At 36.7% G+C, this 24,494-nt stretch overlaps 1 protein-coding gene across 1 annotated transcript in view; it reads left to right on the forward strand.

Annotated features, from left to right (window-relative positions):
* The window catches only part of LOC121859747 (centrosomal protein of 290 kDa-like), a 31,403-nt gene extending 7,871 nt beyond the window's left edge, over window positions 1–23,532 (forward strand). Inside the window, exons 7-25 of the mRNA XM_042356734.1 lie at window positions 348–484; window positions 739–867; window positions 1,024–1,136; window positions 2,332–2,464; window positions 2,944–3,134; window positions 3,528–3,672; window positions 3,993–4,077; window positions 7,738–7,888; window positions 8,998–9,256; window positions 10,199–10,306; window positions 10,546–10,704; window positions 11,095–11,241; window positions 11,442–11,609; window positions 13,091–13,249; window positions 14,376–14,475; window positions 14,802–14,983; window positions 15,921–16,086; window positions 16,884–17,094; window positions 17,244–23,532. Of these exons, the coding sequence (XP_042212668.1) occupies window positions 348–484; window positions 739–867; window positions 1,024–1,136; window positions 2,332–2,464; window positions 2,944–3,134; window positions 3,528–3,672; window positions 3,993–4,077; window positions 7,738–7,888; window positions 8,998–9,256; window positions 10,199–10,306; window positions 10,546–10,704; window positions 11,095–11,241; window positions 11,442–11,609; window positions 13,091–13,249; window positions 14,376–14,475; window positions 14,802–14,983; window positions 15,921–16,086; window positions 16,884–17,094; window positions 17,244–20,037 (5,537 nt within the window). The 3' untranslated portion in view covers window positions 20,038–23,532. The remainder of the gene's footprint in view (window positions 1–347; window positions 485–738; window positions 868–1,023; window positions 1,137–2,331; window positions 2,465–2,943; window positions 3,135–3,527; window positions 3,673–3,992; window positions 4,078–7,737; window positions 7,889–8,997; window positions 9,257–10,198; window positions 10,307–10,545; window positions 10,705–11,094; window positions 11,242–11,441; window positions 11,610–13,090; window positions 13,250–14,375; window positions 14,476–14,801; window positions 14,984–15,920; window positions 16,087–16,883; window positions 17,095–17,243) is intronic.
* Window positions 23,533–24,494: the final 962 nt, after the last annotated feature.

A 24,494-nucleotide genomic window follows, 5' to 3' on the forward strand; every position in this document is an offset into this window, starting at 1 on the left:
GATCACGTGCACCTTCAGTGATTTACTTGGAGAACACCATTCTCACAACAGATTGAGCCCAGTAGTCCTCTCAACTCTTATCCTATTAACTATAGAATTTCAGCCTCAACAACACCTTGTTTCATGTCACAACACTTATAATCATGGCTCTTGATGCCACACATGGTGAGGACAGATTGTACCTGCTTTATGTCACAAAGATTGTGATCTTTACCTTGTTCTTCTGTATACTTATAGACAGTTCTTTGTTACATTTTAATTAGTTTTCATTCGGATAGATCATGAAATAATTTTAATTTACACAGCCTCTCATGAAGGTTTTATTCATCTGTTTCCACTTGGTACAGACAGTTTGATAGTAGCCCGAGAAGAATTAGAGGGGTTTCATAGTCACATTGAAGAGATGACTCTTGAGAAAGCTCAACTACAACAGAAGTTTGAAGAACTCAGTACTGCTGTGGATGCCAGAGTTGACAAGTTGAAGGTAAGTTACTGAGTCTGCTCATGTACATGTTGCTTACTTATAAACACATACACTTTTCTTCTCAGTAAATTTATGCTTAAATACCTTCTGTACCGAAATGAAAATGGCCTGCGTTTGGGTGCCATAACATGAGCACATTAATTAAAAGTGATTACATGGTACTGAGTTATGGATGAAGGAATTGAAGAAGTTTAAAGTCACCTTGAAGAAGAGTACTTAGACAGAATGAATAATTCAATGTTCTGACAAAACAGGAAGTTGTGAGTCAACGTGAAGAAGAGCTACAGAGAATGAGGTCTATGTTGTACCAGAGATCCAACCTACCTCCAGGTTCCGTACAGCAGACACAAAATGACCTCTCACAGATCCTACAACTAGAACAGGTACCTACCCATTCTTTCTTCAATCCATTTTGAGTGAGTTTTATGAAAATAATGCTGCACACACTATAGATTTGATAGTAATGAATATAATGTATGGAATTGTTTAGAATTTGTTGGTATTAAGATTATATACACAAATTTTGCTGATATCAATAGGAGGTGAGGGAGAGGGATGCTGAAGTTGCTCGTCTTGGAGAGCAGTTAACCGAGGCATCAAGAGAGATTGAATCAAGTGCTCTGCTAATTACCAAATTGAAAAACATGAGAGTGTGAGTTACATTATATATTTTTTTCTTAATTATGAATGATTGGTAGTACGAGGTAAAAATGTGTAAAAGTTTCATAGTAAATTTACTTTCATTCATGCAAGTCCTTTCCCATAAGGTGTACATGAGACTGTGTATTCTGAAGGGTACTAAAAGTGACAAAATACCTACTTGGAAGTTTAGGTTTGTCTGGTACACCATTGATAAAAAAACAAATATGCATGTTTTGTGTGGTAAGAGAAAAGTTTATTCCTCATTTATCAAGAGTTATAGGTCGTGTGTGGATGAGAAGGCTTTATAGGGCAGGAATGAAAGAGGTGAGTGATTACAGTATGACGTTTGATTAAATGGAAGTTGTATGGCATAGGGGTGGCATGATAATGAATACAGTACAGGGGGTCCCCGGGTTACGAACGGGTTCCGTTCCCGAGGACATTCTTAAGTCGGATTTGTACGTAAGTCGGAACACGTGCTATGTGCATTCCATACTTACAGAACACTGTTTAAAATACCACTATATCGTAGCTTAAGTCCTCATATACATCTAAAGTGACTTAATTTACGACAAAAGAAGAAATTGAATGACAAAATACAGTAAATAAAAGTAATAAATAAGTCATCAGGTAAATAAAATAGTGTAAATTTCAAGTTTAACCTCGTTCGTATAGGCGGGCGTTTGTAAGTCGGTCATTCGTAAGTCGGGGACCCCCCCCTGTACTGTAATGTGTTGCTACTGCGATTAAAAGATGAGGGACAATTGGCAGGATTTCATTGGTTCACTGATCGTGGGAATAATGGTTGAAGGAGGAAGTGAAGGACAGATCAGTCATTATTGAGACGAATGGTTTTAGGTTAAAATTCGTCTGCTAGTGATATATAGGACTGTGGTGTACCATAATTTAGCCATTACTGAAAATTTGACTGTGGGACCATTTATGAAGACTTGTGTAATTGATATGGGATTTATTTTTCAGTTCTTGTGCTACCTCTTTAAAAATGATGATCAGGAAATTTTCAAATGACTTTATTGTTTTTTGTTTTATTTTTTCCGTGGAAGTCCTCTGTTACTGTGATCACCACCCACCATCATCTGTCAGTTGTTTATCATGAAAGGTGTGTACATATATTGTACAGGAAACATAATTTTCAAACCTTCATATGGAATAAAGTAAATGTGTAAATAATAAGTAAATTACAGTTCAGCGGTGGAGGGAGATGCTGCCATTATCAGTCAACTTCGAGGAGAACTCCATGAGGCTCGACAACACATGCAGCAAATGCGCACTCAACTCTTAGCTGCTGAAGAAGATGCACAGCTTCATGCTCAGGATGTAAGTTGTGTCCTAGATGTGATGGATATTGTGGCAAGGAAGACAAAGGCATAATTTTTCTTACTTCAAGTTTTTGTGATTATGTCAGAGTATTAAGAATGGGTAGGCCAAACATAAGGTATCTGGATAGGTAGCAACATTTGTTTGTCAGTAAAGAGATAGTGTTGATTTTTTTTCTTCAGAAATAAGAGTGTGCGTTAGCATTCAAGGCTGCCACAGTTTGACCAGTATAGTTAGTAATGTTACTGTGGAAATACTATACATAATTTTAAAAGAAAGTTTATATTGTCTTAATACACTCTTGGATGGCTCATTTTGTATTCATAAATCCTAGCCATTGGTGTGTGTTACAGAGCAGTTACAAGTGTGTTTGGAAATAAGCACAGTTAATGTCACTTAGAAATAGTTAATTGAAGTGCTATACTCTTCAGCACAACACATACTGATGTAATGTATATGCTTGTTTTCTTTTCTTTCAGCTGTCAACAGTAATTGGAGAATTGCAGTCATACATGGCAGGAGAATATTCTCTGGCTGATGCTCTAAGGGAATTAAAAGAAGTTCGAAGCCAAGTACGGATCAGAGACTCGCAAATCTCGCAGTTGACAGTTCTTGTCAATACTCTTCAGATCAACATCAATGAACTCATTGAAGAGAATGGTCAGTTGAGGTAAGCACAAAAAGTGTACCACAGTATTTTTTAGGGATCTTTCTAGGCATAAGAAAGTCTGCTATAATCAGAGTCTTCACCTACCTAATATATAATCTACATTTATATTACAGTATTGTATTATAACTCGCCACAAGGTTTAAGATGACAAGAGTGGATACAGCATTCACCTTATGTCCTAACGGTTATTTGTTCATGTTCAGGGCAACCCTTTTCACCCAGCTGTGAATGGTACCTGTCTGTACAGTTGAGGAAGTGAAAGCAGTTAAATACAATACAGTACCAGCCACAGCCTCCTAGTGTGCTATATACTGTAGTCATTGCCCTTAATGATCCTTCACCCTTGTGGGACACACTTTCCATCCTTCAAATGTTTTATTGTTTTAATTACAGAGAACAGCTAAAGCTTGAGCCTCGCAAGGACATTGACTTACCTGGAGTAAACAAGACTGACTGGCAGAATAGCAAAAAGATCATAGATCAGCTCACTAATCAAGTCAATAAGTTACTGGATGAGAAAGTCACTCTTCGCACCAAGGTTAGATGTTTTGTGAGCTATTTTATGGAAGGAAAGAGAGCGGGGTGGGAGGCGGGGGAGTGATGAGTTCATTCTGAAAACTTGTATGACACACAAGTTCCAAAAATAGTGGTGTGATGCCTCTGAACTCTTAATATGACCTGTTAAAGTAAATTACAAAGGTAAAGTGAAAGGGAAGAGTTTTATATTATGGGATATGGAATATTATATACAGGTAAAAGTAGTAGAATTATTAGTATGTACTGTATTCTGCAGGAATTTCTTGTCTGTTGAAAACTACAGAACTGTAACATTGTTTTTGTGACTGTCGTCTTTAACAGATTTATGATTTGACTCGAGAACTGTCCAATGCTAAGGGTTCTCTTCAGCTGACAACTTTAGAACTACCTAAAGGCTTTGGTTCAGGTTAGTTATAGTTTGTACCAACTGTACAATATTTCTTTATTTTTAGTAGTCTTTTCAACCTTTATCTGCCTACCTGTTGTCCTACTCTTCTTCCATTCTTGTGTGGGGCAAATCAAAGACACAAAACATTAAGGAAAGGGAAGGGAGATGGTAAGGGAGTGAAACATGGGATTGGTGTAGAAAACTACAGTAAAATGCTGGAACATCAAGTAAAAATTCTTCACACACACACACACACGCACGCACGCACGCTCTCTCTCTTTATATCTTCTTTATATCCTCTTCAGCATTTGTTCTCTGAAGAGTAATTTTCTTTACTTTATCTCTTCCTCACCATTGAAGTTCTTCATTTTTACTGTCTGTTCATACCCCTCTTGTTGTCTTTTGCATTAAACTTCTTAATTTCTCTTGGCCCGTCTTTATTGCTCTCTACAACTTTTACAATAATATTTGGTAAGTGATTGATTTTGCATTATTTGGATTTCTTACATTTCATTGACCATTTCATGTAGCTCATTTGCCACATTTTTATATCTTGAGGTGTGTATGTTTTGTGTCTTGCCATCGCATTACTAAAGTTTGGCGATAAAATGTTTGAGTGTTGATAAAATTGTAATGTCATAGCTTTTGAGGTTTTTTTATGTTTGTGTAGCAGAGATGTCTTCCAAATAATTGGAGTAAGTCAAGTGGCAAGTACTGGGGTAATGTGTCTTCCAATTGCACGTAGTAATGATATTAGTAATTTGTGGTGAGTGGTCAGCCAGTAAGTACTCCTTGATATGACAGTGAATGTGACAAGATATAGCATTCTGAGAAATTCTGGAAAAACCTCTCCATTCTGGGTATGGGAATAAATTTCTGAGGATTGCATCATGTGCATTTTTGGAAAATTCCAAGAAAATTTCTCTGTTCCAGGCATGCGAATAAATTTCTTGGAGATTGCATCATGTTTCTGATGTGGGGATGCGTACCGGGCACGTGGGTGGGTAGGTTAAGAGTGCTCATGAGCTACAATTGGTCACTACTGTTATATGACTACATGGGATGCCTATGATTGGCTGATGTATCCCACAGCCTATCTCCTCAAACTCTTGCATCACGACACACTTAGTTCATTGTCTGCTGGTATTGTACAAGCTTGTTCGTCCGCTCACTGCTGTTTTCAGTCCTATCTGTGTTGTGCAATACAGTACTGTACATTAGCATATAATCAGCGAAGAATACAATTAAAGCAGTGATTGGTTACGTATACTGTACATTCAATGTGAAAGTACCATATGTACAGTACAGTACTGTACTGTTCTTAGCAGAGTGGACAGTGTATGTTAGTGTGTAGAGCAGGGGTGTCAAACTCATTTGCCAAGGCGGGCCAGATTTAATATGAATACACAATATGCGGGCCAAGTAACATAATTATGAGCACTTTGCATTCACCTCTTAGGTGAGTAGTACGACAAAATAAGAAAGGTGGATTTAGTCTGCGCTCGTGCGAAACCCTTAAAAACAAACAAATCAAGTGTTTACTTACCTTGATCAATCTTATTGTTTGCTACTGCTGCTTCCTGATAATTGGCACCTCTTGGTATGGACCAGTGCATCAAAGTTTGGCACTAACGACTGAGCTGTAGCAACCTTCAGTATTGAATTAAGGTGCGCATCAGTAAGTTGAGACCGAAGCCGAGACTTGTTCAAGTTCATCACAGAAAAGAGTTGTTCACAGACATATGTACTTCCGAACATTGACATAATCTTTGAGGCAAAACATTTAATCCTAGGATAATTTGGTCCAAAATATTGATAAAATGTGCTAACATCAACACTCGAAAACTTGTTCCTCAACACAGAATCACACTGGAGCTCAATTAATTCTAACTGAAGATGTTCTGGTACCTCATTAACACCAACAGAGAATGGTCCCAAAAAATGAAAAAATCCTTCTCAAGTCTTTTAAAGTCAGCAAATCTTTCTTGGAACTCATTCATTAATTTGGAAATCTTGTTGCAGTACTTTTTTGTGTTGATATCAGCATGAAACTCAGGTGTGCCTTGCAGGGACTTCAAGGTCGGAAAGTGAGAAAGATTACTCTCTGATAGTTGCCGTTCAAAAAGCTGATGTGGATTGAGTATTTTGTTCTAGGAAACAGCAGACTATTTTATTCAGCTGAGGGATACACTCACTCTTTAGTTTTAGCTCCTCAAGGTAAGGCTGGAGCACCAAATGGGCCGAGGGCCGCATGCAAGAGTGTGTTGGGCTGCATGTTGACACCCCTGGTGTAGAGGGTGAATGTACATTATACATGTACATTACATGTACAATCCCTCCTTTATGGAGAGAGACGAGAGTGACAATTAGCAACACCTGTTACAGGAGATGGTACAGGACAAAGGCAGGCCATCCTGTATCATCACAGTATCACCATTTGGCCTGCCTGCATCACATGCTCAAGATGACAGCATCTGCTGCTGAGTACAGTATGTCCTTAAAATTCATGGTCCTCGATTATTCGCGGATGACATCCTGGATGTACCCAAGAATGTCTAAGGGTAGTTTTAAAGTTGCTGGCATTTTTGTGGCCACGACAGGGAGCCGTTCGTTCTAGAGACAGTAATTTCTTTTACCTGTATTATATATGTCTGTGTGTTTGTAGACACACACGAGCACACAGACACACAGACACACACAAAACACATACTGTACATATAAGTAATAATGGGAAATCGTGCTTTGTTATAACTTTAATAACAAAGCACGTAGTTTACTTGAGGGTAGACTCACATTTTTAATACAATTTTGTTGTCTTGTTTCTGATTATTTGTGAGAGGATTTCCCATTATTAGTTATTTGAATGTGTTTTGTGTGTGTGTGTCTTCACACACTCACACACACACACACACATATATACAATACACGTAAAAGAAATAATTGTCCTAAGGGCAAACATATAAAGGGAATGAACATTTCTTTGCACATGAGTAAAAATGTAACCCCCCCCCTTTTTCAGCAAATGTTTTTCGCGAATTTGGGTATCCGCGGCCATTTTGAGAACCTAATTCCTGCGAATCTTAAGGGCATGCTGTATTTTACAGTACAGTATAGTGTATACAGTATTGTATTTTGTTTATTTACAATATATTGTATGTGGACAGTGGTATTTGCATAAGTAGTACAGTACAATAAATGCATTTCTGTGTCTGTCTGTGTGAGATGCATAGTTTAGACTCAGAAAACATTCCCCTGTACTGTACTGTGCCAGGAAAAATTCCGAGGATGAGAAAATTTGTCTCCATACTCAGCAATCTTTCAATCTCAGAATGGCTCTGCACCAATTATTCTGGCTAACAGGGATATTACTTATTAATGGAAACTGAAAACACTGGTGTTTATTGATTAAATGCATATCAGAAAGTGTTTTCAGGTATTTTGGAAATTAAATGGTTTGACTTTCTTGAGTTAATTTGTGTTTGACATTGTTTGGATGTGCTCGTCAACACTATTACAGGAACAGTGTATCTAGCATTTGTTTATACAGTATTGCTGTTTTTTTCAATGTCTTAGATTATATTATTTTCATGGTAATACGTATTTCATTTTCAACATGACTTTTCTGGCCATGTGTATATGAGAATTGCCGTACTGTACGTTCTACTTCTGCCCCAACAGGAGAGACATCGAGGCTCCAGACACAGTGTTTGGAGGAGCAGCTAAACAACCTCAGTGCTGCTGTTAATCAACTACTTCTAGAGCAAAAAGTTGAGCATCAAGAAAATCATCTCCAATTTCAACTAGAAGCTCTAAAAGAAAAGCACCTCAGGTATGGGTTGATTTGCCGGTATACAAATTATATTGAGGTACTGTTGATAATTTGTTACCCGACATTAAGGCTTCTTAGGCTAACCCTCCTCTGTGCTCCCTGATTATTAAACACTATTTCCTCATATACCTTTATCTGTCTCCCTGTCCTCCAATTAATTCCTCACCCTGATCCTGCCATTATACATTCTGCTCTATAAGGTTCACTTCCTACTCATGTCTTTTAAATGCATTCTCTTTATCATTCCTTCTTCATTCATTCTTATGGTTATTCCTTTTTCATTCATTCTCTTTATCATTCCTTCTTCATTCATTCTCTCAGTCATTCCTTTTTCATTCATGCTCTCCACAAAGCCACACATCTCATGCTTCATTTTTTAGTTAATTATCGACGGCCCTGTCTTTTATCGTCTTCATTTTATATCCTCATCTGAACTCATTCTACTCTGGTGGACTTCTCATCCATATCTTCGGAAATCTCCATCCCATCATGTTAAGGATTCAACTGCTGTTGTACCCTATATCCTGATATATCATGAGCTTTTATCGGAGCCTTTCATGATTCCTTTTAGCTGTCTTTGTTGCCTCTGAAGACGTGCTTCTTGTATTATTTGTATTACTCTTATCAAATTGTTTCACCTGTATTTCAGAATCTTTTGAAAAATAAATCTTTTTTTTTTTTAAACTCCTGTAAGCACCACATAATCTGCTTGTCTAACGTATTTATGTTAGTCCAATCACTCTTTCACACCTTGGTAATTTTTGTAGTCGCATTGATTTTTTAAGTATTTTCCGCTTTTTTTTTTTTTTTACAGATATAGTACTGTATCATTGTTATCACTGTACACTATCTCTCGTGGATGAAATATCCAAAGGTCCCATTACTTGCAAGTATTTGTATGGATATTTGTATGTGTATATCCTTGTTTGTATGCTTATGTGTACAGTATGTATGTATGTACTTGTTTACATCTGTATACAGTATACTGTATATCTTTGTGTGTGTGTGTGTGTTTAGTAGAATATTTATATACAATCTATTTTATGAATTATAATGTTTAAACTGCAATAAGCAAACTGTACAGTAATATTTTATTTTGAAATCCATAGATTGGAAGGAGAAAAGGCATCACTTGAGAGAATCATTCATAGTGACTTTATGAAGAGGAAAAAGACTGAAGATAGAGAGCAGTCAACTGAGAGTTCATCCACCCAGCCCAGTAGTAAGAAGGCCTCAGAGAAGTCACTTCACTCCTCCAAGTCTCCCATGGAAGCGCTGGATGAACTAATAGCAACGTTAGGTCAGCTGCCACCATCAACTGAGGAGGTCATTGCTAAACTCAAGAACCAAGTTAATTTCTTAGTTCAGGTAAGAAAGGGATGGTACAGGTACGTTATCATTTTATATCTACAGTGCAGTCTCTTCTCCACTTACGACGGGGATCTGTTCCGACGACCAGATCGTAAGTCGATTGAGTCGTAAATCGAACCGATGAAAATAATACATAGTACAGGTAATAATTGTAAAACTTTTATCTTTTTAATACACAAACTGAGCGGGATACAACGTGGATGCTGTACACACATGGCATAGTGCCAGCCGAAGTTGTTGTAAGGCGTTGTTAAACATTATGACCAAACGTCTAGACTCGAAAATAATGTAAAATATTTTAATATTACATAACGACAATGACCGTCGTAAGTCCGGGTTGTCGTAAGTCGCATATGTCGTAAGTCGAGGAGAGACTGCATATTTTTTATTTTTCTCTATTTTTTGTACTTCTGTTCCTTCTTATTAAAAGGTATAAAGGGAATATACACAGAAGCATAGTGACCCTTGTACTGACATAGATGATGGGTGTACACAGAACAGTACTTTACCTGTAATGACTCCTGTATTGATGTCCTGATATCAAACAAAGATTGCCTTCTGTTTCTTTATTAACTTCAGTGTTAGAATTACTCCTATCCAACTTTTATATGTACTGTATGTTGATGGCAAAATAACTTACAAGACAGGTGTAGCAGGTAATAGGAAAGGACTGGAGCAATAGGAAATATGCACACACACACACACTTTTTCTTCATGTTCTTGATTTGAATTTGTAAAGTAAACATTGAATCTTAAACCTCGACTTGGATTTACAGTGTTCGTCATATTCATTAAGAATGCAGAAGTTGAGTTGTCGCTTTGACTTTTTAACTGAGAGAATAATTAATTTATGGGTGTTAGAAGGTATCTGTTTGTTGTACATACTTGTTATTGGTTTATACTTTATTATGGTTTATATCATATTATCTTTCTCTGTAGGAATGCAGCAAGAGAGAAGATGAGATCAGTCAGAGAGAGAAGACAAATGCCATCTACACTAATCAGTTTGAAAGTCTTCGATCTCAAGTAACTGATCTTAACTCAATAGTATGTATTCCAAATTTCAATTGTTTTTTTTAATGCCATTTTTGTTATGTTATATTTATTATGCAGTGGTTGTTGGGGTTTTCTGATTTACACAGTATTTATGAAATGGGTATGAATTCATACAAAACACTTAATTACACATTAACTTGAGGAATAAGGGAAAGCTCAGTTAGTTTATTTCATTCATCCTGTGAGATTTTGGAGTGAGTAAAGGCTTGATATTACTGGATGTATTACAGTTGTCCGGTGAACAAGATAAGTGGATATCGGAGAAAAGGGAGCTGGAGAAGTCAGTGTGTGCTCTTGAGGATGAAGTGAAAGCTCTTAAGGCACAGACCGGGGAGTTACAGTCAACCATTGATGCAATATCCTCCGGCAGACCAGATGTGGATGCAAAGGTAATGCTCCTGTGAACTAAAATACAGTAAACTCTCTCAATAATGGACTTCTCAGTAAAGTAATGGATACAGTAAACCCTCGCAATAACACAAATCTTAATACTGGATATTCTCATTAACAGAATCTTCCCAGTATTAGACAAGGCTTGCAAGAATTAGTCCGGTATTGGGAGGGTTTACTGTATAAGTTAAAATGCTGTAAAGACCATCACATAGATCTTCTGTTTTGTTAGTCTAAGATGATAGGTGTTTGTAGTAATGTTTATTGATTAAGTAATATTCATTAATATTTTTTACTGTATTCTGTAACATTTTGAGTGTTTGAATTTGAGTCAATCCTCGTAGAACAGAATTTTCATACTGTATTTTTATCATGTTGTAATTTCTCAGCTGGCAAGGAGATTAGCAGAACTACGTTATGATTTAGAAATATCACACCGACTTACTAAGAACCAAAGGAATGAAATAAGCTCTCTTCATGGGCAGTTAAAGGATAAGCTTGAAGAAGTACAGCAGAGTCTACTTCAGGAGAAACAGGTCAGTTCCTAAATCTGACTACTGTAGTGTTCATATTTGAGACTAAATACTGAGGGGATTAAAGTTTTTAAGTTACCCTTTCAACAAATACAGTATACTTGCATAGATTCAGTCTGTGTTTGATGTAAAGTTGATGGAAATACCTCATTAAAATACTTAATGAGGATGTCTTTATGCTATTTTCTCCAATTATATTTCAGCTCAAGCATGAAAAGGAACATGAGCAGCAGATTTTGAAACATCGGATTTATAAACTTGAAGGAGAGTTGAGTCAGAGTGTTCCAAGGACTACAGCAGACCAAACATCTGCACAGTCAGCTGCCATCACAGCAAAGTATCGTTCTCTACTGCAGGCTCAAAGTCTCACGGTAATTACTAATACAATTTTCCAAAACTGTTTTCCTGTGTCAAGCAAGAATCAGCATTAAGAGTAACTTAGTTAATGTTCAGCCAGAGTAAATTGACTGCTAAGAAGGGGACAAAAGACTGTGGTCGAAGAAAATTGGACTATTCAGAGACCACGACTTACTTGTAAACAAACCATCAGTATAAATATCCGAGTGTATAGAAAGTTACTAAATACATTGTATAAGTATAGCTTGCATACCTTTGTGATTTATTGTTACTTATTAGGTACTTGGTGTCTCTGCATGTCCTTTAGTATGGTTTCAAAGAAATGTTGGGGTTAGTGACCACGTATCTGTTGATTCATCTTTTTTAAATGTATATTTTTCATTTGACAGAGGCATTATGTCCGCAGCTCCTTATGACAAGAATTTTTTAAGTACACATTAGTTAATAACTTAAAAGAGTGATGACTTATGACAAAATGAATGGGATGAATGTCATTCTTAAGTAGAAAAAGGAGTGATGATAAATCATTACAAGGAGAGCACACAGAGATGGCCATTGAACATTGGTTGAATAGAGAAAGTTGAGTGGGATATGCAACAAGTCTGAATGAAGATGTCCTTATTTTAGTCCTTAGATTGTATGGAAGTGCAAATGGAAGGTTCCTGAATACAAAAGTTGAAAACTAAAAAAAAAGTAACAATATATAACTGCAATATTACAGTATTGTATAGGAATTACAGGAACTAAAGAGGCAAAGACTTAATAATTATATATATTGTTGGGTATTTGATACTTGTATGTACTGTACAAGGATGCAAGAAGACTGAAGGTTTGTGGGAAAACATTATGTGTTTTACAGTTCATAAATTATATGTATGTATAAATACATATCAATGTTTTCTTGATACAACTATGAAAATGGAGGACTGGGTTCTCTCCTTGCACACTCATTCATCAACAAAGTGAGCACATAATTACGTGTGCTTGCTGTGGGTAGAACAGCCATTCATTGAACTAGCATCATGCCAAGTGAGTAGGGTACCCCACTAGTTGCTGAATGTTAAGAATCAGAGGATCAGCACTTGTCTAGCCACCCTGCATTATAACAGCAAAAGCCTCATATGTATGAGAAAAAATATGAATATGTGTGTTTACAATAATTTTAGCTTGAGGAATATTTAATGCAAGATAATTTTTACTGTTTAATTTCTTTGTCATTTGTGTCAGATATATAATTGCAGTATACATTACTGTACAGGTATTTGTATACTGTATATAATTTTAGCCTAATTTTTTGCCTGCCTTTTTCTTGCCACAATGCAGGGTGGTTGGTATCAACATCAAACACAGATTCTTCTTTCATTCTTTATGACTTCCATAACACAAAAGATACATGATAACATATAGCACATGCAATATCACATTTACATAATATAAACAAAATATCAACTTCCAAAATACCAGAATAAAAATGTTAATTTCTTTCTATCACCAGATGCAAGAAAAGAACCAAGAGGTACAGCTGATGGCCGAGAAGCAGCAACTTTTAGAGGAGCGGGAACAGTTGAGTCAGTTGTTGGAGAGCGCCAGGGAGAAAGTCCATTCTCTTCAGGCTTCTTTAAATTTGGTTGGAAAAAACACTACTCACATACAGGTATGGGCCTTCTTCATGCTCTTTCTTGAATGCTAAGCACCATTGAATATATTAAAGGTATCAGTGCCCATTTTCCCATTCTTACCTAACATGTAAAGCTCAGCAATCTGTTTTACATATAAATACTGTATGCATTTTGTAAAGCTGTTATGGTGGACTTAGGGCCATGGTATTTTTAAGTGCTTACTAAAAATGAATGCTAGCATTCTAATTTACCTTTTCTTCACTGTACTGTAGTACTGTACAGTACAGGTGCTCCCCGACTTACGACGGGGTTAGGGACCCAAATCCAGGTCGTAAGTCCGAATGGTCGTAAGTCTGACATAGATAAAAAAAAAAATTCTATTTCTTTTTTTTAAATAAAAAATTTACAATGAAATACAGTACAGTGAAAGTAATAAATAATGAGGAATGGATACAGTGTGACTGAGCACTTACCTTTAATGTAGTCAGCTGAATGCACATGGGGCTCCCATAATTTTCTAATTATACATGGAGACTACATTAACTGGAAACGTTTCGGTATAGAAAATGCGTGCGTCATTTGGGGAAAAAAAAAATTGAAAAAAAAAATGGTCACAACTGCGGCGGTCGTAAGTCCAAGCAGTCGTAAGTCGGGGACTACCTGTATACCAAAATTATGGTACTGTTCAGTCAGGGTCAAAAGTTTCCTTCTGCCCAAAATGAAGCAGCATCGACCCCAAATGAGATGAAACAGTCAGGGTAAGTCAGTTCAGAGACTTATTCCTGTGACTCAGTCTCACCATGGGGAGCGAACTTTTGCCCCCGACTGTACATGCACACCACACCCAACAGTGCATTAATTCTACTAATATGGTTTCCTTTACAAGAGGATTTAACCATTAGTTTAGTTTCTATTACAGAAAGAAATACAGTACAGTATTGTATTCAGTTTGCCTTCATCTGGACTTATGAAGATAATTTATCATTCATCTCAAAATTCATGTGATATTGTATTTTCATAGACTTTGGCCCATTTATTATTATTATTATTATTATTATTATTATTATTATTATTATTATTATTATTATTATTTTATCTAGCTTCACTCAGATTTTGTTATGGTGTAGACTATCAAGCCTTGGGTGTACTGTTATCTTGCAGGTGGAGATTTTGTCTAAACAGCTCGCTGCCATAGAACTCCGGGAGTTGAGGGAGAAACAGAAGGCTGAACATTCCTCCATCATGTATCATAATATTAAAAGTAGGTGACCATATTGTTCTTAATAACTTGATAGTGTATACATTCTATATCTTTAGTTTAAATTTAAGTCTTGCTGTATGATTTTTATGTATTTTATAGAGCAAGTTATTTAGTGTTATCACCAGATTCATTTTAATGCAGTCAGTCAACAGTACATATAAGCAACAACAATTCTGACTGACTTATGGATTCCCTAGTAAAAGAATGTGTTAAGTAAGCACAGATTATTAGGGGAAGTGAATCCTTTTTGTGTTTCCTTCTCTTGAATGTCAGAAATGACATCAAACCATTGATAAGAACCTTCATAATGTTTCCTTTACTTTCAGAGGAATGTGTGGAGCTGCAGCACCGGGTCCAGCAGCTGCAGGACACTCTCGACGCCACTTCCAAGATGAACCTCGCCCTGCAGACCACCGAGACTGAGCTCCGACAGCAGCTTCAAGGAGCCATCAAACAGGAGGAGTACACCAGGGTCACTAAACAAGTCCAACACATAACCGATGAAAAAGTACATAACATCTTTTTTGTTTTAGATGTAAGTGATATTTTCAGGGTTAGCTTTTTTATCTATAGTAGTACAGTACCAAGCTGTTACCTTTACACGTTTCTCACTTTTTTGTCAAGTGGATGATAGGAGAGAGCAATTTACAAAAAGTTTCAAAGTGGCAGGAAAAGGCTGAATCAACATGCTAAATCTTTACACAAACACCACTTCCTCATATTCTTTATTTGCATATGTAATAATCAAGGGGGAAACTTTAGGTTATCTTTTAACCTTGTAAAATATTGGTACATTATTATTGCGAGTAAAGTTTATACAATTTATAAGTAATGAATAATTGTGATGAATGTGACAGAAAGGTTTTGTAATTTGAGGTGTAATGTATCTGTTGACAGCCTTTGTCTCTGTCCATGACTTCAGTTATATCTGTGCAGGGTCTATTCCTCAAGAGGTGGTCCCAGAATTCATTGCATATATTCTTACTTGTGTTGCTTCATTTTTGCTGTAGAGCCTGAAATTGTCTGGTATCCTGGTATTTGGGATGCCAGTAATGTAACCAAATTTAGATGGCAGAGCAGGAAGATAAGGCTTATGGGAGAAGAAGGAAAAAAAAGAGAGAGAAGTAGGAAAAAAGAAAGGGTAATAGAAGAAGGTACAGTACAGTAGGGGAAGAAAAAAGGAATGAAAAGAAAAAGCGAGGAGGAAATTTTTGACATTTTTTTTTGAAGGGAGATTCAACCTTCACAAATTTTGGAGGCCAGGAATCATAAGATTTTTATTGTTATTCTAGTGAAAATTCAGCCTTTATATGCCTATCATTTATATTCTGTGGTATTTACATTTACAGGTATTTGTTACACTCTTCAATTCATGTTAAGTGTTTTCAAAACTTCTAGAAATGAGTTTAATGCAAAAATGGTAATGGAGAAATATTTTTTGACAGGCACAATTATTGTCAGATGTGAAGCGTTTACAATCTCATGTGGATGTGTTGAGTACACAGCTGAAGCAGAAAGAGTTGATTAAAAATGAGAATCAAGTTGAAGTGGACCAGCTGAGACAGGAGGTCCAGGATCTAGCAGCCACAAGTGATGAACGCACCAATATGGGTGAGAAATACCACAATGAGTACAGTATACAGTATATATTCCTCAGCTATCAAACCAGACAATGATTGCAGCTTACAGTGTTGCCACACAATCTGTCCCACCACAGGACACACTGTCAACATTTTGTCCTCAGTCTATTTGCCTAGTCATGTTTTTTCATTGCTGTTGTTCCATATTGACCTAACATGACATACCTCACCCTGTACATGACAGTGACATCTTTAATGTCAGGTTAACAGTGTTGTTTTCATTATTATTGTAAATTACTTTTCTACCTTGCATTCAAGTTCTGAATCATGGGTCAAGGACCTGGAAACCTCAGATAAATTAAGGTCAAAGTACCTGTATAGACTAATCACAGATTTAATGTACCATATAATAATTTAATCACTGCATGTATACTGTACTGTTTTGAAGAATCTGAATGAAAGTTTGAATTTGAACTGGAATTATTGAACTATCAAATTGTGTGATAGAAGACCCGTAGACAGTGTTTTGAAAGGCTGTGAAATAGTTTAGGGAAATAGGAGGGAGACCACATGGCTACTTAAGGTCAGTACTGTATAGAAAGAGAAGGAGATGTGGGCGAATTTAGGAAGTTGGTGCCATGGGTTTGTGGTGGTGAGCAGAAGGGGAACGTCCCATTTTGGTTTTACCCATAAGCTGCCATCAGGTAATCACGGATAACCCTTGCAGGTGTAGAAAATTACTGCAAAACGTTAATGATGTGTAGATATAATTTTTTACATATCACTGCAGTGCATAATAATCACTGATTTAACACATGTCATTTTCAGGTCAATTACATCAAGAGATTATTTTTTTAAAAGTCAAGAATTTGGAATCCATTGCTGCACTAGATGAGACCAAAGCCATGAATGAGAAGCAGACAATAGAAATCTTGCGTTTAAGTCAGCAGCTGCGTGATAGAGAGCGGCTTCTGGAGACGGCAGTGGACACCAATCGAGCGAGATCAACAAAACTATACATCATCATCAGAGACTTAAGGTTTGCTAAGAAATACTGTAATGGCAGAATTTTTGTCTTTTATATTTGTGGCTCATATTTATATTTATATGTTGAAAATTTAAGGGTTTAATGGCTATGAATTTATAATAATGATACATGTATATATACTGTATATATTTTTTACGCAGACAACAATATGCCGGAGCTGTGCCACTGTCCCAACAAGAGCGATATGTAGATCTCTTGGAGACTTTAAAGCAGGAGAGGAATGCCTTGCAAGTTGCCCTCCAGAGTGCTCAACATGACAAGATGGAGTCCAAAATTACTCTCCGGCAACTGAAGATCAAGCAAGAGGCTCTCGATGAATTAAAGATGGCTCTCTCTTCTCCCAAGTCGACTACACTTGTTGCCAGTTGGTGCACTAATTTAGAGGAAGCCAAGCTGAAGAATGTTGAGTTGGAAGAAAAGGTTCAGACTCTTGAGGAGAACCAAGCTTTAAGTCAGGCAAGATTGGAAGGGAAAGAGAGAAGACTTGCAGAAGTACAAACACAGCTCTTGAGCCTGGAGAAGCTGTGGATGGATGAGCAACTGTTGTGGGATGAACGAGAGGTTGAATTAACTCGAGCCCTTGAGAAACATGAGACAAGACATAAAGCAGCTGCCCTGGACCTTAAAACTCTAGGCTTTCATGAACTGCCTGACACTACACTTCCTATATCAAAGCAGTTAGAAGAGGCTTTAGATTCATTACGAAATAAAGTGACATTCCTGGAAAAAGCTGAAATGGAACTAGAAAAATTTAGAAATGAAGTTGAGACTATCCGGAAAGATTTAAGGGAAAAGGAAATAGCAGTTATAGCAAGAGATAAGATTATTAATGAATTAAGAATAATTGGAAGCAATTTAAAGGTTCCAGTGGTGAGGTCAGAGGCAGCACAAGATGTGACAGATCAGGTGAAATCTAAGTCACTGATGCCTGAAGAAGAAAGTATAAAGATTGTGATTGAAGGCTTGAAAGAGCGTCTCCACATGAGTCAACATACAGTAAATCATTATCAAGATCTCTTGGCAAAAGCGCATGAAGAGAAACAAGATCTTGCTGCTAGAAACAGGGATGAATTTCTCCGTGTGACCCGAGAGTGTGATGAAGCAGTTTTAAGAGCTCGGGAGTTACAGTCCCAGCTCGATTCAATCCCGACCCGTGATCGAGGCTCATCGGCTTTAAGTGAAGCACAAGCAGCACAAATTCAGAGTTTGGAGGAAACTATCAAAGTTATTGAGGTACAGTTGGATGATGCCAAAAGTCAGTTAATTGTCTTGGAGAGGAAGGCAGTACAGTTAGAACGTGATTTGACAATTGCTCGTCGTGAACATGCAGAAGAAAGAGAGCACCTGGAAGTATCCGCCCAATTGCGAGTACAGCAGCATCAACGTGAAACAGACAGACTTTCTGGAGAACTTAATAAGATACGTTGCGAAAGGGATAATTTACGCGAAGAGGTAGCCATTCTTCAAGAATCGGCTTCTCGTAAACCGTCTGCCATTCTCAGAACTCTGGTGGAGAAGTTACGGGATCAGCTTATTGAGAAAGAGAAACAAGTCTCTAAACTTACAATGGCTGTGCAAGACATGAAGGAAAGAATATCACAAAACCAAATGAAAGATGAAGGAATAGATCTCGTCAGTGTTGAAAAAGAAGTGTCTCAGGCCACCAACAAGCTCACTGAATCATTCAACATAGAGCTTGAGAAAATTTCAGCTGCCAAGGATGATCTGGAACATAAACTACATAATCAAATACTCTCCTTAACTGCTGAAAAAGACAAAATATCTGCAGAAGTCGACACTTTGAATGAAGAAATCAAAATTTTGAAAGGAGAATCTTTGAGAACTGAGAAGCAGCTTTTACAGCAGAAGAGATTTAATAATGCTCTTAAGCAGAAACTGGAAGATTTAGAAGGTAAATCGCCTCTAGCAATAACCAGAGCAATTGAGAGCTTGCAAGAAAAGCTAAAGAAAATGGATGCAGCTGCAGAAATAGAGGAAAATGAGATCCGTAAAGCTAAAAGCCAAGAACAAATTGTGAGGTGGGAAGAGCGGAAGAAACTCCAAGGTGTTATTGATAAGTTAAAGGCCAGAGTGAAGGAGCTGGAAACAACACATGATGTTCATTTGAAGAAACTTGAGACAAGTCAAGATCTTTTGAGCAAAGTAGAAACAGAAAAGCTGTCATTGCAGTTTAAGCTGAATAACTTAAGTAAGGTATCTACTGAGAAAATGTGTGGTGTTTGTCTGAAAACTTTAAATACATTAGACTCAAGGAGAGGGAGCCTTGTCCAAGAGGGATCTTCACCAGCACACAGTAGCCAGACTGTAAGAGCTAGTAGGACTGTAAAGCAAAATAGAGTCAACCCTTCACCTGAGAGGGTCCCTGTAAAGGCAGACATAGGGGATGTACAGAGAGACAAGGCAAAGAGCCCTTTAGTGTCCAGAAGATCACAGTCTGAACAGGATGACAGTGAAATGAGGTTTCGAATTCAGCTGAAAAAGGCTTTAGAAGAGAAGCACAGCTTAGAATTTAGGCTTAAAGGTGCGCTAGAAGAAATTTATGTTCTTAGAAATCAGTTACAACAAAAAGAGGAGGAGGAAGAGAAACTGATAGCTGAGAGGAAAGGCCCCGCAGCACGTCGTGTAGGTGGGGCAGCAGTGGTACTCGAGTACGAGTCTCGTGTAAGAACTCTAGAAGACGAATTACGACAAAAAACACGTCTTCTTGCCCATGTAAAGGAGGTAGTTCGTGAGGCTGCCAATAGAGAAGAATCCCTACTAGAGGAAAAAGGAATATTGCTCCAGAAAGTGACACTGTTGGAGAGTATATCAGAGGACACCCCAGCTGCCCGTCTTGTTCATGAACTAAGGCAGGCAAAACTTACCATTACCAGACTACAAAGACTACTTGACAATATCCAAGGGAACTCTTAATTTATTGGGAAAATAAAAAGAATTATCGTACAGTATTACTAGATCAGGAGTAACTAATTTAAATTAATGTAATAATTACAAGAATTTGTTACACCTAAGGTAAAAAACTTGGTGAAGATACAAAGAATACTGTAATGACATTAATGATAACTACAAGGTAGTTTCTGGGTCAAGGGAACTGGTAATTGATAAAGTGCAGTTTGACAGGCATATTGTTGTGTCACTGAGGAATTGCTTGTGATAAGTCTCCTGGTTGAATGATACCAGTGCACAAAAAATAGTTCCTGATTAACTGGAATACTAATATTTATCTTGCTTCAAAACATATTAATTCTGGGCTGTAAATTGTAGCTAAGTATTTTATTTATAGTTTATATAAGAAACTGAAATTGGTAAGAATATAAATTTGCTCAAGATGACTAAATATATTTTCTTTAAAAAATTGAAGAACATAAATTTAAATGGTATGTTAAAAATTATTATATTTAGACTTAAAAATTATATGGCTACAGTAAGTTAGTGAAGGAGAATATATAAATTTCCAAAGAACTGTCGAGTATTTTCATTTGAAACAGATACAGTACAGCTTTATTTACACACAGTTACAGAAGGTACAAAATATTATGTAATGAGCATTTGTATCTTTTATACTATACAATATAGGAAATAAGAATTTACTCTACTGTTGACTGGATGTTTGGTTTTTATGAATATGAAATTATTGGAACTTTTATATCAAGCCTTATTTAAGTTTTATTATATAATTTATTTCATCCATTTAGAAAAAAAAATTAGTTGAAGGTAAAAGAATCTTCATCATATGTGTATTAAATGTGTTTCTGAGGTTGTGTACACTCGCTCCAAAAAGTGTCTTTACAGAGGAGTCTGATGAATTTCAAAATGAACACTGCAACTTGTTGTCCTGATAAGGTTGTCAAAATCCTTCGTCTGATGTTTCATATTGTCTAGCACTAACTTGTAAAGATACTTTTTGGAGTTAGTGTACTGTACATCAAGTCCTATATTCTAAGGCAGTGTATAGAGATTAGAGAATTGTGTATTGTACAATATTTGGTAATTTTGTCTTTTGCACAGAGTTAAAGCAGACCTCTGTACCTCACTCTCATTTTAAAGATAGGCCAGTTGCCCATCTTCAAGTGTTGTCGCACAGTTTGCAGTGTAATGATCATTATTTTACCACACTGATAACATGTTTGAGAAGTTCAGGCACTCTCCCACCCATCATCTAAATCTAAGGCTCGCTACACATGCTCAGTTTTTCACTCCAAATTAACTGGGCAAATCACAACTGTACAGTTAATCCAACACCCCGCAAGTGCATCTACACAGTGCAGTTTTTCGGTAAGTTTTATCCACAGTACGTCATGGATGTATGTGACAAGATCTGCTCTTGGCCATTGTGGTTTTAGCTTGAACTACGAAAAATAGGAGAAAAATGAGATCAATCAAGAAGGCGTGGTGTAAAAAAAGCAATTTTTCATTTGAATTTGTTGGAGGAACTCAAATTAGAGACCACTGATTGTTACAGCTACCTTCGTATGACAGAAGAAAACTACCCGGTATTTACACTTATTATCCCTGGTTGCATGTGGAAAGCCATTAGTCCCAACTAACATCTGACAGGTACTCTCAGGTTTCTAGCAACAGGAAGATCTTATAATGATCAGCAGTACACAAAAGCAATGTCACCACAAGTGCTGAGTGCAGTTATACCTGAGACTTGCAGAGCTATTTATACAGTATTAAAGGACACATTTCATGGCATGATATTTATTTGAAACATTACAAATCTTTAGATCTTCTACTGTACTCAGTATTGAACAAAGGCTTTCTTTCCTTCAGTGAATGAATACATGGCAAGTGAAAATAATTAATAAAGACTTGATTGAATAATATGTAGCTAAAACAGTATAGCCTTTTTTGCCACAAGTTGAAAATGATGTGTACTGTACATATATAATGGAAAATTACGTTTTTATAACGTATTACAGGATTACATCTTGTAAGATGGCATATTAGAGGGTTTCTTATAGATGGCTGGAGGGGAAGTCATGGGAAAGGCTTCTGTGTAGGCATTTACTCGGGACTGAGTTGTAGATCAGTGATGTGGGATTTTGAGAATTATTTTGGCTGTTCTGCATAGTTAGTCTGCATTCTGTATTGATATTTCCCAATTCAGCCTTAAACAAATGTTCATTGATAAGTCTTTCTGCATAGATTAGTTGGTCTCGGGAAAGAAATCTTAATTTTGAAGTTATTGAATGTGTTTTCTGTCAATGTCATTAGCATCTTCAGTCTTGCCAGATTGGGGATGTTCGGCTACTAAGCTGACCCGTAGTACTGTGTTGGTAGGATCATCCTTTCACTTTTTTCGAGGTTTTCTTTATTCTCCTGATGTGTCCGGTGACTGCACTGATTGAGCGTGTGTAGTGGGCCTAAGACAGAAAGCGTGAACTCTGCATTACTTCCCTGATGGGAGCTGTAATGCTTCTGCCTTACACAGGATGTATGGGGGTGCCCAGTAAACTAGCCCCTGAAGTGCATGGGGCGAATGTGAAAAGTTTGTAATTTGGTTGAAAACTGTAATCAGTACAGTATTATGTATTTGAGTTTAAGAATTTTTGCAGTGTTCTTCAAATATGTGTGACCCTTACAGTTTTCTCTGTTTTTTGTAATAATAATTAAAAGGTCAGTATTTCCTTGTACTTTTTGTATTGTGTGTGTGCATGTGTTGGTGGTGAGTAAAGTATATGTCAGCCGAAAAGTTTGGGACCAAGACGCTTCTATAAATGGATAATTACAAAAAGTGGGTACTAACCTGTACATGTGTCCAAGGAAAGTACCGTATGTAATAAACCATAGTACAATACTGTCTTGTGTTGGTTTGATTGTTAGTTTCTGCAAATACCTGTACATTAATGTACTGCATTATTCTCTAATACTCTTGGTGTTATCAAGTCTATACATAAACATTCTGTGTATGATAAGTTTCCTACAATCGGTATACAATACTGTATAACATACTGCACTCCTCAAACTCTTATGAAGACAAGTAGATTCGCCACTTACATTACCACCCAGTTACTGAGCCAGTTGCCTGAGGATTACATTTTTCTTCATTTACTCTCATGTAATGCCTGTACTGTACTGAATGTGGATAATTAAAATACAGTATTCTACAGCACAATATAGTACAGTATTGTATATAGTATTCTTAAATTTAATTTTTATGATGCTCAAACCTTTTGTAAAATACACTAGTAGATAATTTCATAAAGTAGATTTTCGGTTGATAGATACTTTATTTTTTTACATCTAGTTTAGAACACCAGTACAGTATGTTGATGGATGCCAAATTTTTTGATAATTTTTAAGGAATCTCAGAATGTTGGGTACAAAACATCCATCCAGTACGTGATAGCTGACTAGTCGTTAATTACATGCTTGAATACAATAAAAGTTGGATTTTGTGAATTTTTTTTCCTTGCCATTAGTTTTCCTGTAGGAATTGAAGCTTGTTAATTGAATGAAGTTACAAGTGTGAGGTATACTGTACAGTATGTGGTCACTTGGATGAAGTACACATGCAGCATATACAGGAGTACAAGAGCAAGTGTAGATTTATTTACAAATTACAAATACAGTTTTGTGCCTTAACTGATAAGGGTGTGCTTCAGTGAACAGATTTAACTATAACACTTGTCTGAGGTTTCCTGCACTTCTTATTTGTTAAGAAATAATCCCTTGTGCTGATAGTTTGTGCCTTAACAGATTCCTATCTTAAAGGCTACTTAACTTAGTGATTTAGTTGGTGGTACAGCATAGTGCTCTTGCCTCACAAATCTGTATCCCGGCTTCAGTCCTCAGCCTGGATCAAATGTGAGAAGGGTGTTATCCAGTGTGACCTTACCAAACATTGCAGGTTTTCTCCAGCTTCCTCCTGTTTTAACCCTTTGGATGCGACATGCGGGTAAACCCGCCCAAAATATTATATTAATTAAATGCGACAAGCGGGGATATCCCACGGCCTTGAAAAAACTTCCCCAAATGAGACGACATGCGGACATATTATGTATTGAGGTATAGGAGTATTTCCTGAATGCAATATAGCTTATTTTTGTACTATTTTGTTTGATATTATCTGAATATGTAATACATATCTAAATTTGCTGTTTAGTAACCAAATTGATTAAATTTATTTGCCATATACCAGACATTGATTTATACCAATTTCCTGCATTTTTGGGTATAAATGTCATTTTTTCTCTAAAATTTGCACACATATGTGAATTTTTGTTCCAGATTTGGAAAATATACTAAAAGTTCTCTAGGAAAAACATATAGAAAATGTGATTATATGAAATTCATTTTTGGCAGGATAATTGACACTTTTCAGGAACCGGCGCGAAATTTAATTACGCACCTAAAGAGTTAAA

The sequence above is a fragment of the Homarus americanus genome, unplaced genomic scaffold (genome assembly GCF_018991925.1).
Source record: "Homarus americanus isolate GMGI-L3 unplaced genomic scaffold, GMGI_Hamer_2.0 scaffold27231, whole genome shotgun sequence".
NCBI lineage: Eukaryota > Metazoa > Arthropoda > Malacostraca > Decapoda > Nephropidae > Homarus > Homarus americanus.